Raw genomic sequence first — 13,399 nt, forward strand, 5'->3', positions numbered from 1 at the left:
AATAACACTGAAAAATAATAATTACAAAACTGCCTGTCCTGGGGGTAAACCCTTTGCATGCTGGGAAATTTGTCGTCTGCTAAAATGTCGTCTGCTGAATTTCTAAAATTAGCATTTTTTCGAATTATTTCAAAGAATACTATAAGAATAGCAAACAGTTTGGACGCTGATGAGACGCCAAGTTTTGTAGCGTCTCGTCTGGATCCAAAATGTTTGCAAAGGCCTTCAAAATTGGGTTCCAGCACTGAAAGAGCTAAACAATGCTGGCTACAGAATCTACTAAAAACTCGACGTTTATTACACATGATTGTGCTTAATTATTGATGAAAAGCGTTACAACCATGTTTTACATTTTATGATTTTAATTGATGAAAACATAATCATACGTTCTTACATACTAATAAGTATCTAGTATTATTTTGCTTGTTTAAATATTATGCATGCATTCTTTTTTAAGTCTATGACACTGTTTTATTTTTAAAAGTCCTTTTTATTAAAGCTTGAACAAGTTCCTTAAAAGTGATATTATGGGCATTTAGGGGACAATTTACAAGTAAACACAAATATTGATTAAATTGTTCTTCAGAGAAAACTGGTTTTTATATAATTTCTTCCATATTCCCCTTATATATGAGATCAACGATTAATATAGAATACAATTAGGCAATTAAAACACATCTATTAAAGTGATATTATGGGCATTTTTCTCTGTTGAATTGAGCTGAAAAGAATTAACAGGTTAAAAGAGTAAGTTAAAATGTGGTTACTGACTAATTATCTGCAACTCATCTTGCTACCAGTTGTTTATAAAAAATATATTTTATATTTGATATTCTTACATGACCCACCCAGTCCTGTAAGCCGAAATGATCCGTAAAACAAAATTGTGTCTTTGTGTCATATGCATGAATCTGCACTAAAACTAAATTTAGGTTCAAATCGTACATGCATGATCAGTTGTCAAACGAAAGTACGGTTGATATTCAAATGCATTACTTTTCTCTTTCCGGGATACATGTATTGTTTTAGTATGTTGATGCTGCATTAACAAATATAAGTGTATATGAAGTGAAAACACCAAAAATAAACAACGGTTGCGATAGACACCTATTAACTGTTAGATGCCCATAATATGCTATATATAAATGTATATGTAATTCAGTACATATAAATTATGTGACACCAGACAGTTGCGTGTTTTGATCCCAGCTAATGTTCAAACAATCTTTGAATATTATTATTACTTGATGTTACATACCAAATATCAAAGTTCTGGTACTTATGGTTTTTGAGAGTTTTTTTAATGTGTTGAACAAAGGGGCCTAATTTGAAAAAAACAACTGTATATATGCTAGGTAAACAAATTGAGAACCCAAATATTAAGACCTTGACCCATGCAGACTATGAAATGAAGCTTTTTTGATATGTTAATTTATTGCGCAAGTCTATACAATTCATGTGACCGGGGCATAGCGAGTTTTCACCCTTAGGGCATTATTTGGACTTACTTAGTAGGGGACCACTTGACAATTTAAACACCTGACACCTACCGTTTTAAAGAATACACTTTTTCGGCGTAGCTGTTTAACATCACTTTTGACCTTAGGTGACCTTTAGGTTACATTCATAAAAATGCCCGCGGCTACCCACGAATGAATACACTTTATTTAGTCCATTGGCTGATTTGAGAATACCACCAGAACATTGGAAACATGGCCGCGTCTTTCTAACACTATTTAACTGCCTGTTCAGCATGAAACAATTTTATCTCTTATGAAAAGGCATGATAGATAGAACAGTTTTACACTCAACTCTTCACATGAATACAATTTGTGCGTAGATTCTACACCTTCGTCAGTTCGCAGTTAGTGTGTGTGAATGTCAGAGTTTATATACAGGTCATCACTGCGTCTTCACGACTACCTTATGTGCTTACCGGAGTTCGCGGCCAGTAAAATAATCGTTATATAATAAAGACGCTATTGCATGAACTAGGTGAACTGGAATTTTCTTTAGACCAGAAAGATGTTAAATAAAGATATCCAGCGATATATAATTATGGTATGTCAATAATAGATTCCTCATGTGTTTTCAACAATACCATCATAAATATTATTTTTAATTATTTAACAAGAATTATTCCACCATATTGACTAATGTATTAAGCATGAGCGATATGATTCTCGATACTGTTAATAACCTAAAACAGGTTTGTTCAAAGAACGCGCGTATAAATACTTAAAATATGTATCGATACTTCGCATGTGGCCGGTTGACTCATATGTTTTAATTTCACTTCCATTATTCTTTTGGTTTTCTGTTTTGTATCTATAGGTTTATGACCAGCAATATGTAATAATGTAAAATAAGCTGCAAAAACTCCGCGTAACATCCTGTACTGCGTGTGATGCAGCTAAGAACTGCACAGAAAAAGACATTAGCTATCCTTGATCTCATTCATTGAACTCTTTACCTTTCATGAACTCCAACCACAATATACGCTGTATATCTTTTTTTAAAGATATTTCTTGTTTAAGTTATTTACAACAAGAGATTGCCAAGCAATATGGTCCCCTACAGGTTAAACTCCACCAATGTCAGATTTTTTAAAAAATGTGTTGCCATAGCAACCAAAAGTATTGACGTAGGAACAAAATGAAAAGACATGCATAATCTCCATATTGCCATCTATCCATGTTTCAAGTTTTATGAACAAATATGAAGAACTGTAAAGTTATCGCAGGATCTAGAAAAGTGTGACGGACTGACTGACGGACAGAATGCAAACAATAAATCATGAGAGCTGTTGGTTTGGCCAGTTTTGACCCCCTGATAATGATTTGAACAAAGTAATTAGATGAAAAGAAAATGTAACACACCAAATATAAAACACCTGACCTTGAATTTACAGAGAAAAATTTTAATGTTTTTTTTTAAAATATTCTATAAGCAGGGCTTTTTTCTGCCTTGTTTGGAAAACGTCTGATTGAAGAAATTTGAGAATTTGGCATCTTGAAACTTATGAAAAGAAGCAAATATTCCTGTGCATTAACTATTGATAATATGTTCTTTTCATTCTGCATAGGTACATTTGATTGAGATTTCTTTTGACATGAGTTTGTTTTGTGATTATTTTTAGATAAAATTGCAAAATTAGAAAAACAACAACAATAAAATTAAATGAACAAACTATTCTATTCATTTTAGTATAAATATTGTTAAAATTATTGCAGTTATTTGTAACTTAGCGCAAAATATGGCAGTTTCTTGACCGCACTAAACAATAATTGTGAACTCCATTCCCTTTCAAGAATTGCACAAAGAAATTTTGAAAAGTCTAAACAAATATATGACAGGATGGTGTTACACTCTCAAAATGTAATTTTGTTATCAAGTTCCATTTGTATCATGCATAATCCTATAATAAGTTTATACCGATTCGTCTTAAAGTCATGTGTTTAGAGTATATCAAGAGAACAATTGTAACAACCTCATAGTAATATGTCTTGTTCTGAGAAAACTGGGCATATTATGCATGTGCATAAAATGTCATCCCAGATTAGCCTGTGCAGTCTGCACAGGCTAATCAAGAACGACACTTTCAGCTTAAAGTAGATTTTCAGTAAAATGAACTTCCTTTAAACGATAAATACCATTAAAGCGGAAAGTGTCATCCCTGATTAGCCTATGTGGACTGCACAGGCTAATCTGGGATGATACTTTAAGCACATGCATTATGCCTAGTTTTCTCAGAACACAACTCATATGTTCCAACGTCAAGGCATATTTGCATCATGATGGGATTTGAACATTTAGAGTACCAAGTACAATTGAAGCAAAGTATACTAAACAAGAGCTGTGTTTGTGAAACACAATGACCCCTACTGCCTCGCTTTGAAGCCATATATTTGACCTTTGACCTTGAAGGATGACCTTGACCTTTCACCACTAAAAAATTGCAGCTCCATAAGATACTCATGCATGCCAAATATCAAGATGCTATCTTAAATATTGCAAAAGTTATGACCAAGGTTCAAGTTTTGGGACAGAATGACAGACAAACAGGCCAAAAACAATATACCTCCGATCATTTGATCCGGGGGCATAACAAATAAACATGTATAATTTTACAAACAATAGACAGGTAACCTGTGTGGATTTATCTGCAAACGGAGAACCAATATCAGCGTCCCATCCAACTTGCTTGAAGGATTCTATGCCGTAAGGATCAATATTTAACTCAACAGCCCATTTTGCTTCAAGGTCTGGACCATAGAAAAGTTGAAGTCTTCCCATTGCCTGACTATCCACTCTGCTGTACGTTGTGCAATTAGGGCTGTGAACAAAAACAGTCAAAGAATAGCTTAAAGATAGCTCTTGTTTCTGTTAAAAAGAAATACATGTGTAATAATATTTAAAACAAGGGATGTGTTTGTGAAACACTATGTCCCCATATATTTGACCTTTGACCTTGAAGGATGACCTTGACCATGACCTTTCACCACTCAAAATGTGCAGCTCCATGAGATAAACATGCATGCCAAATATCAAGTTGCTATCTTCAAAAATGCAAAAAGTGTACATTAAATGAGCGATTTTGACCCATATATTTGACCTTTGACCTTGAAGGATGACCTTGACCTTTCACCACTCAAAATGTGCAGCTCCATGAGATACAAAAGCATGCCAAATATCTTCTATACTGCAAAAATTATTGCAAATGTTAAAGTTTGCACAAACAAACAAACAAACAAAGCAACAGACAGGGCAAAATCAATATGTCCCCCACTATAGAGGTCGATCCAGGGGAATAAAAAGTGAGAAAAGCCTACAAGCAATGATAAAGGTTTAGAGTATAATACATAACTAATTTAATTGAAAATCCACCATCACATTTTCTTTATAAAAATCAGAAGTACTTGTTCACATACTTGTACTTGTCCAAACATTCTCTGTATTCAGGCTGGCAAACCAAAAGCACTGGCTTTCCATTCCACTGTTTCATATGCATGTTATAGCCAAACCAATCATAGCTCTGCAAGAAATACTAGTAATTATGTACACATCACTTAATCAGTTGCTTAATTTGTTGGCAAAAGGGTGGTATTTAATATAATTTCCAGTGGATGACGTGACGGACCAGCCAAAGTAACTGTACATAAACTACATTGGACCAAGTCCAAGACAAGAAACATAACTATGTACCGAAATATAAATTAAAACTCCACTGTACTATACTAAGGAAAGTAAAAAAAAAAACATTAATTTCAAGCAAGTTGTCAAATAAATATCAAATATGTACATGCATTTTTTCAACAGCCCATGATACCATAACACGCATGCTCAAAAGATTTTTATAATTTTCTCATGTACATCTGTTCTATGCACAGGTGGTTAGCATGTGGCTATAATATTAATTAGTGAAATTATCATTTTGATTGATAAATAATCATATTATAACGAACAATCAACTTTTCTGGAAAAAAAAATTTCACTATCAAATATATATATAACAAGGTATCCAACTCACAATCACCCGAAAACGGGGTGCATCGCTTTGAACAGCCATAACTTCATTAATTGTGCAGCGATTTTCACGATCTTGGTCTTATTCAATTTTTTTTTTCAGAAAAGTTTATTGTTCGTTATAATATGATTATTTATCATTCAAAATGATGTTTGTACTAATTAATATCATAGCCACATGCTAACCACCTGTGGTTCTATGGAGATTAACAAAATAACCAAATAAAAAGATATTTAAAACGTGTACATACCCTGTCCCCATTTTTGCCCCATGTCAGATCTTCTACCTCAATATATTGATAACCTGTATAGAAAATTACCATGAGTCATTATTGTTTTTTTTCTTGCATGAAGAGTATCGACTGAGTTATTCCTTTGCCATGAAGCTTCAATCCAGTAAAGTGGTTTATTTGTGTCCATGGTTCTCAATTTATTTATACAACTCTCCAAAAATTGATAATGTATTAATTTCCAAGCATAGAGCTTAAGAAGCGCAATGCCAATTTTGCAAATATATATATATTTTCAATTAGAACAAGATGTGTTTGTGAAACACAATGTCCCCCTATATGACGTTTGACCTTAAAGGATGACTTTGACCTTGACCCTTCACTACTCAAAATGTGCAGCTCCTTGAGATACACACGCATTTCAAATATAAAATTGCTAGCTTCAATATTGCAGAAGTGACATTACATGAGCAATTTTGACCCATATATTTGACCTTGAAGGATGACCTTTCACCACTCAAAATGTGCAGCTCCATGAGATACACATGCATGCCAAATATCAAGTTGCTATCTTCAATATTGCAAAAGTATTCATAAAATAAGCGATTTGGGCTACATATATTTGACCTCTGACCCTGAAGGATGACCTTGACCTTTCACCACTCAAAATGTGCAGCTCCATGAGATACACATGCATGCCAAATATCAAGTTGCTATCTTCAATATTGCAAAAGTATTCATAAAATAAGCGATTTTGGCCACATATATTTGACCTCTGACCTTGAAGGATGACCTTGACCTTTCACCACTCCAAATGTGCAGCTTGATGAGATACACATGCATGCCAAATATGAAGTTGCTATCTTCAATATAGCAAAAGTTATTGCAAAATGGTAAATTTGGCGCAAACCAACCAACCAACAGACCAACCAACAGACAGGGCAAAAACAATATGTCCCCCACTACTATAGTGGGGGACATAAAAATGGTAAATTATGAGCATTGTTTGGTTTAAAATCTTTATTAAGATTAATGTGCATTTGTGGCAAAGTTTATTATACGATGTTCTAGTGTCAAATCAAGCTGGTAAGGCATAATGACTTCTAAACTCATGTTTAATCATTTCATTCAAGTTAAAAGATTGATACATGTGTCTTGTACTTAAAAAAACCCCAACAAGACATGTGAAAAAAAAGACCAACAAAACATGTGACAAACTGGAACTGATGCCCCAATATTCCATTTTCTAAAAAATCCCCCTTATTACAGTAGCAAACTATTTTATGACCAAATATGACTTCGGACCTCTTAGTGTTAAATTCTACACATAGTTCAAAAATAGTTTACATTTGTGCCAAGTTACAGGTATTTTAAAATCCATCAAAGTTACCCCTGAGACCGAAAATTTCAGACTGAAATCCGGATGCACTTTGGTTGAGCCTTCAGAAGTGCCTGCTGAGGTTATGCTGGTTATTAAACATAGTCTAAATTGCATGTAAATCAAATGTTTCTGAAAGTTTAGTGACAATCAGATGCAAACTGGTTGAGTAAGAGACCGGACAACGAAAAATCCTACAAACTGACGGACAGTTCTGCACTATAGGCTTCCATACTAGAGCATACTTATCCATCATAAGTTCAATTTAACTTCCATGATCATGCAATAAGCATGCTTACAACTTTTAATACAAAATACAATCAAAGCATATCATACAATAATCACCTAAGAGAAACAGCAATATTAAAACATTATGACAAATAGTCAAATGCAATATCTTCTTTAATTTTGGGAGTTCGAAAATAATGCAAATGATTTGAAACACTTAGTATATAATCATATTTAAAAATAGAATTATTGTTTGCATAAAACTACAGTCAAGAACAATTTGATTCTATCTTTTGCCTTACCCTTATCAGTGTTACCTTGAGACGGGTTTTACTCTTTCAGTGCTGGAAGCGAATTTTGAAGGCCTTTGCAAACAGTTTAGATCTAGATGAGACGCCACAGAATGTGGCGTCTCACCAGGATCCAAACTGTTTGCCATTCTGATAGTATTCTTTGAAAAAAAAATCGAAGAAAATACTAATTTTAGAAATTCAGCAGACAACATTTTAGCAGACGACAAATTTCCCAGCATGCAAAGGGTTAGCACCATGTTGTCTTATGATGGTTTACATAAAAGTCAAATTTCTGTATAATGATTAATTTTAGCAATAATTGGAAAAGTTATGGCTGAGAAAGGAGTTTTCGGAGAAACATTCAAATCTATATATATGCCGCCTTCTTGGAGAAATGGAGGGGAACATGGGACATGAAGGTACCATAACTCCCATTAGTTGCAGAAATTGAAGCAAAGTTTGTATCAGTCATTTAATACCTAAATTGTCCTTGCTTGCCAACAGTGCTGTTATCATGCCAACCTGTTCCCCACCCGTAGGAGCAAATGGGGCACCCATAAGTAGGTCCGGGTTGCCATCATGGTTTACATCACCCACCGTCATGGAGAAACCAAGGTTACAATACTGCATCTAAAAAATTTATTTAAAACACACTGGCAATTGTCAGTATATTGCAGACATGCATGATTTTCTGACATGTATACTGGTATATTATTTTCCTATGAGATCGAAGGGGATTTTTTTATATTAGCTTTCATAAATGCAATATTTATTGGGTCAAGCAATAATGTTGAAATGATAAAAACAACTTGCAATCAGAAATCTGGTTAGGCAGAACAATTGAAGAAAACAACAATTGTGCATTCAATACACATGTGGTTAGCGTGTGGCTATGATATTAATTAGTGAAAACATCATTTTGAATGATAAATAATCATATTATAACGAAAAATTAAATTTTATGAAAAAAAAAAAATCACTATCAAATATAGTGCAATACCCTGTATCCGAATACTATACACGTCCGAAATATGTACACTTAAGAATGCCTTACCTGTTTAACTTTAATAATCCAAATTTTCCTTGTTGTTATCTGGTTTAACAACCATTATCAAATGTTTGTTAAATCCAGTTAATGCTTTCTCCATTATTGAATATCCATTACTTGTAATTTGAATCGCCAGCATTGAATCGAACGCGGGTTAAATGTTCCAAAATGTCCGCCATTTGCAATGTCGAAGGTTATGACATAGCAAGTTAATTCTACGCGAATAAGTTATATCTTATCGAAGAAATGTGTTTTCCCAATGTTTATGTGTAGTATTATGACCTGTTAACTGTTTTATTGTTACAATGTTACTTATACAGTTAGTAGTCCTGTCAGATATTAATGCTGGTGGGGAACTATTTCAAGTATTTTCGCGCAATGCTTTCGCATTGCTTTCACTATGTGTTAGATGAAATATTATTATTATGATTGAGAAATGTAATGAAAGCATTGTATAGTTATGCATAATATTTTCTGAGCTTTTTATTGATGCAATGCTTTCTTGTTAGACTTGCAATGCTGTTAATGCAAATGTTGTTAATGTTGCTTAAACCGTTTTACATAGTTAAATACTTTCATGAAAGTCTGGCTCTGATTGGTCGCCAGCAACGCCCAGCCTCAGCAACTGCTTATAAATAGAGCTGTGGTTGATGATGAAGTCAGTCGTAACTCACTAGTCAGTAGTGACTTGACCCAGAATAGTCGCTCATTACTTAACAACCCATTTAAGATGTCAAAAGCCAACAAAGGTAAACACTAACATGTACGACTCACTTACCTACGTTTAATCTACATCTGTACGTCATAGTTCTGACTAGTTCTAACTGACATTTTGCATCTGCATTAAATACTATTTAGAATAACTATAAAGAGTGACGACTGATTTCATCGCTTTATTTAATCTGAACTGCTGTTCAAATAGTTAATATCATACTTGTTGTTTAATTAACCACTCATAGTACTGTTTATATGGCAAACGTTAAGCTTCTGCCCTAATAAATAAATAGTTACAGAAACCATCCTGACTTCTTTTTAATGCGTTTGAGTTCTGAATAAATAAAATGCAACATCATCGATACCGCTCGGCTTACAATTTTGGTGTCAGAAGTGGGATACGGATAGATTTTTAGCATCTGTCCACGGCTCACACCTTGCATTTTTTTACTGTCATATAATAAGTGAACAACAGTAATTAAATAATAGTTTATTGACAATAAGATTAATAACCTTCTGGTCTCTCAAGACACAATACAATTTTTTATCATGGCCTCTTCGCCAGATCCCGATATATCTTTTGATATTCAACGCACACATGGGTCCGCACACGAGGAGTCTTTACTAAGGGAAAATGATATTAATGAATGTAGACCGATATTTCGACGTGAATGCAAGGGTGATCAACCAATAATCACGGGCATCGTGCATGAAAGCACTCCGTATACCGGAAGTGTAGAGACCCGCGACGCGTCAAATAACAACAGGCACGCAGCACAACAGAACGCCCCCTATACCAGAGACACTCCCGTCACATATCAAAATGATAGACGATTTGGGCACGGCGACAATGTTCCACACGCCTACATGTCATCACCACACCACATGCACGTTAAACCAGACACTTACGAAGGCTCTGGCCCCTTTGAGTCTTACGTGTCACACTTTGAGGACTGCGCTGAATTGAGTGGGTGGGACATGCGAACTAAAGTGTTGATGCTTTCCTCCAGTTTACGTGGCACTGCCAGAACGTATTACATGTCTCTCCCAGAACAGGAACGCCGCGATTACCGCATATTGTCTTCACGACTTAACAATAGATTTGGCACCGCAGGAAAACATCAATATATGTGGTTAACAAAATTCGAGGAACGCAGGCGTGTGAAGGACGAGAGCATTTCGTCGCTAGCACATGATATACGTCAGCTCGCACAAAAAGCATACAGTGAATTTGATCACCGCTCACAAGAGCAGTTAGCGTTACACCAACTGTACAAGCTGATCCCCAATGACATGAAATGCAGATGCATTGACCGTAACTGCACTAACATAATTGAGGCCGTAGCCGTCATTGAGCGCTACGAGTCCATCCTCGGAACGTCAACAACTAATATTAGGGCATGCAATGTTGACACTAGTGTCGAATCGGCGTTAAAACAAATAACCGATAGACTTAGCAACCTCGAGTCCCGCAACTCTCCACAATCAGTACCAAAGAAGTGTTATGGGTGCAATTCTACTGAACACTTCTGGAAATCGTGCCCACAAAACATGAATCACACAAGACGCCAAAGCCCACATTTTAGACACCCATCTGGTCGACCACAGCCGCAGTCTAGACCGCAGAACAATCATATGAACATGTCATATAACACCAACCGATCGCACTACGGGGGTCCATATCCGCATGTTCATCAACACGGACGGCAACAGAATGCCCAACCGCCACAAGAATACGTGAATGAGCGACTGCTACATGCAAATCGTTCGCGCAATGAAGACCGACAAGACTCCAACGTCCCGAGCACCAACACCATTGATACCCACACTTACACAAGGAATGCCACTCCCAACGACCAGGAAAACTAGTTGCCGTCGGCTCCACGGGCCAGGAGTCGACGAAGTCATTTCGACGGCCTAAAGATAATATTCCTTCCGATAATGTGCACACTGCAAGATCGGGATCTCAATTCAACAAACTTGACAACGGATTTTACCTGACGACTCATGTTGGGTCGGTGGAAATCAACTTTTTAATAGATTGTGGTGCTACAACTTCTCTCTTGTCTGAGAAAAGCTTAAAGAAATTTGATCCTAAGAACATTTTTCACGTCCGTCCCCAATTAAACGTGCTTAAGACAGTAAACGGTGAGGCCATGAGAGTTGTTGGAAATGTTGATCTATTAGTTCCTATAGGAAACGAGTGTTTTGATGTGTCATTTGTGGTCTGTGACATAGAGGCTGATGGGATATTAGGTCAAGATTTTCTGAGGGCTAATGTTGATAGCATCAACTACAAACGTTCATGTCTCATGATGGGTGGTGATGTAGTACCATTGTGGACTGGTGGTCAGGCTTTGCATATCTGTAGAGTGGAATTACAGCAAACAGTTGAGATTCCTGCGAACAGCACGATGATGGTTCCTATTAAAATTCCACAAAAAGAGCATTTATCCGAGCTTGGTTTGGTTGAACCATCTTTTCATTTGATGGCTACAAAAGAGATAAGCTTGATGGGTGGTGTTGTGAGCATCTCTTCTGATCCAGTAATGACTGTACTTAACTACGGCAATTCATCTGTCAGACTGTATAAAAATACAAACCTGGGGACATGTGAGTCTTATTTTGAACCTCCTATGCAGCCTATTGAGAGGGTTGCCTGTGTCCAAGAACAACATAATGAAGAATTTTTGCCAGACCATCTTGTTGACCTCTATGAGAGGAGCTCTCAGCACTTAAATGATCAGGAAAAATCCGAATTTGTTGATCTTCTGTGTAAATATCAAAACGTATTTTCTCAGTCATCAGAGGATATTGGCCTCACTAATCTGGTCAAGCATAGAATTAACACAGGTGATGCCGTCCCAATCAGACAACCACCTAGGCGTCTTCCTTTTGGCAAGAGGGCCATAGAAAAACAAGAAATTGAGACAATGCTTGACAGAGGCGTCATTGAACAATCCTCTAGCCCATGGGCATCGCCTATCGTATTGGTCACAAAGAAAGATGGCAGTTGTAGGTTCTGTGTTGACTATCGCAAACTCAATGAAGTCACCATAAAGGATGCCTATCCTCTACCTCGTGTTGACGACTGCATTGATGCCCTCTCTGGTTCTCGTTTCTTCTCCTCATTAGATCTTAACTCAGGATATTGGCAGGTGGCTATGGATGAGAAAGATAAAGAGAAAACTGCTTTCACAACCACAATGGGATTGTATCAATTTACATTAATGTCGTTTGGTCTGGTAAATGCCCCGGCTACTTTTGAGCGCCTCATGGAAAATGTTCTGAGGGGTTTGCAATGGGTTGAATGCTTATTGTATATGGACGATATCATTGTCCCATCCAAGTCAGTCCATCAGGGCCTTGAGCGACTGGAAAAAATCTTTCAACGGCTCAAAAATGCAGGCTTGAAATGTAAGCCCTCAAAATGTATCTTTTTTCAGAAGCAAGTTAAATTTCTTGGGCACTTAGTTTCGGAAGAAGGTGTTGCCACCGATCCAGCAAAGATATCAGCTGTGAGAGATTGGTCAACTCCAAGAAATGTCAAGGAGGTCAAATCTTTTCTTGGACTATGCTCATACTACCGTCGATTTGTGTCTGGTTTTGCACAAATTGCAAGGCCTCTGCATAAGATATCTGACAAGGGTACTGCTTTTCATTGGACTGAGGAATGCGAGCGTGCTTTTCAGCACCTCAAAACCTCACTGACGACATCACCCATTCTCGGATATCCAGTCCATGACGCCCCGTTTGTCCTCGACACTGACGCAAGCGACTTTGCAACGGGTGCTGTCTTGTCACAACTGCAAAATGACAAGGAGGTTGTGATTGCCTATCACAGCAAAAGCCTCAACATACATGAGCAACAGTACTGTGTGACTCGAAAAGAACTTCTCGCTGTATTAAACGCCTTCAACGCCTTTCATCATTTTCTCTATGGGCAGTCTGTTCTTGTAAGGACTGACAATGCAGCTGTGTC

At 36.6% G+C, this 13,399-nt stretch overlaps 1 protein-coding gene across 2 annotated transcripts in view; it reads right to left on the reverse strand.

Moving 5' to 3' along the window:
• The window catches only part of LOC127843817 (phosphatidylinositol-glycan-specific phospholipase D-like), a 58,444-nt gene that overhangs the window by 5,930 nt on the left and 39,115 nt on the right, over positions 1-13,399 (reverse strand). For both annotated transcript variants that reach the window (XM_052373650.1, XM_052373651.1), the window contains exons 16-19: positions 8,135-8,285; positions 5,778-5,830; positions 4,932-5,035; positions 4,150-4,336 (exon numbers count right to left, since the gene is read on the reverse strand). In XM_052373650.1, the coding sequence (XP_052229610.1) occupies positions 4,150-4,336; positions 4,932-5,035; positions 5,778-5,830; positions 8,135-8,285 (495 nt within the window). The remainder of the gene's footprint in view (positions 1-4,149; positions 4,337-4,931; positions 5,036-5,777; positions 5,831-8,134; positions 8,286-13,399) is intronic.

Source organism: Dreissena polymorpha, chromosome 9 (genome assembly GCF_020536995.1).
Source record: "Dreissena polymorpha isolate Duluth1 chromosome 9, UMN_Dpol_1.0, whole genome shotgun sequence".
NCBI classification, from domain to species: Eukaryota; Metazoa; Mollusca; class Bivalvia; order Myida; family Dreissenidae; genus Dreissena; species Dreissena polymorpha.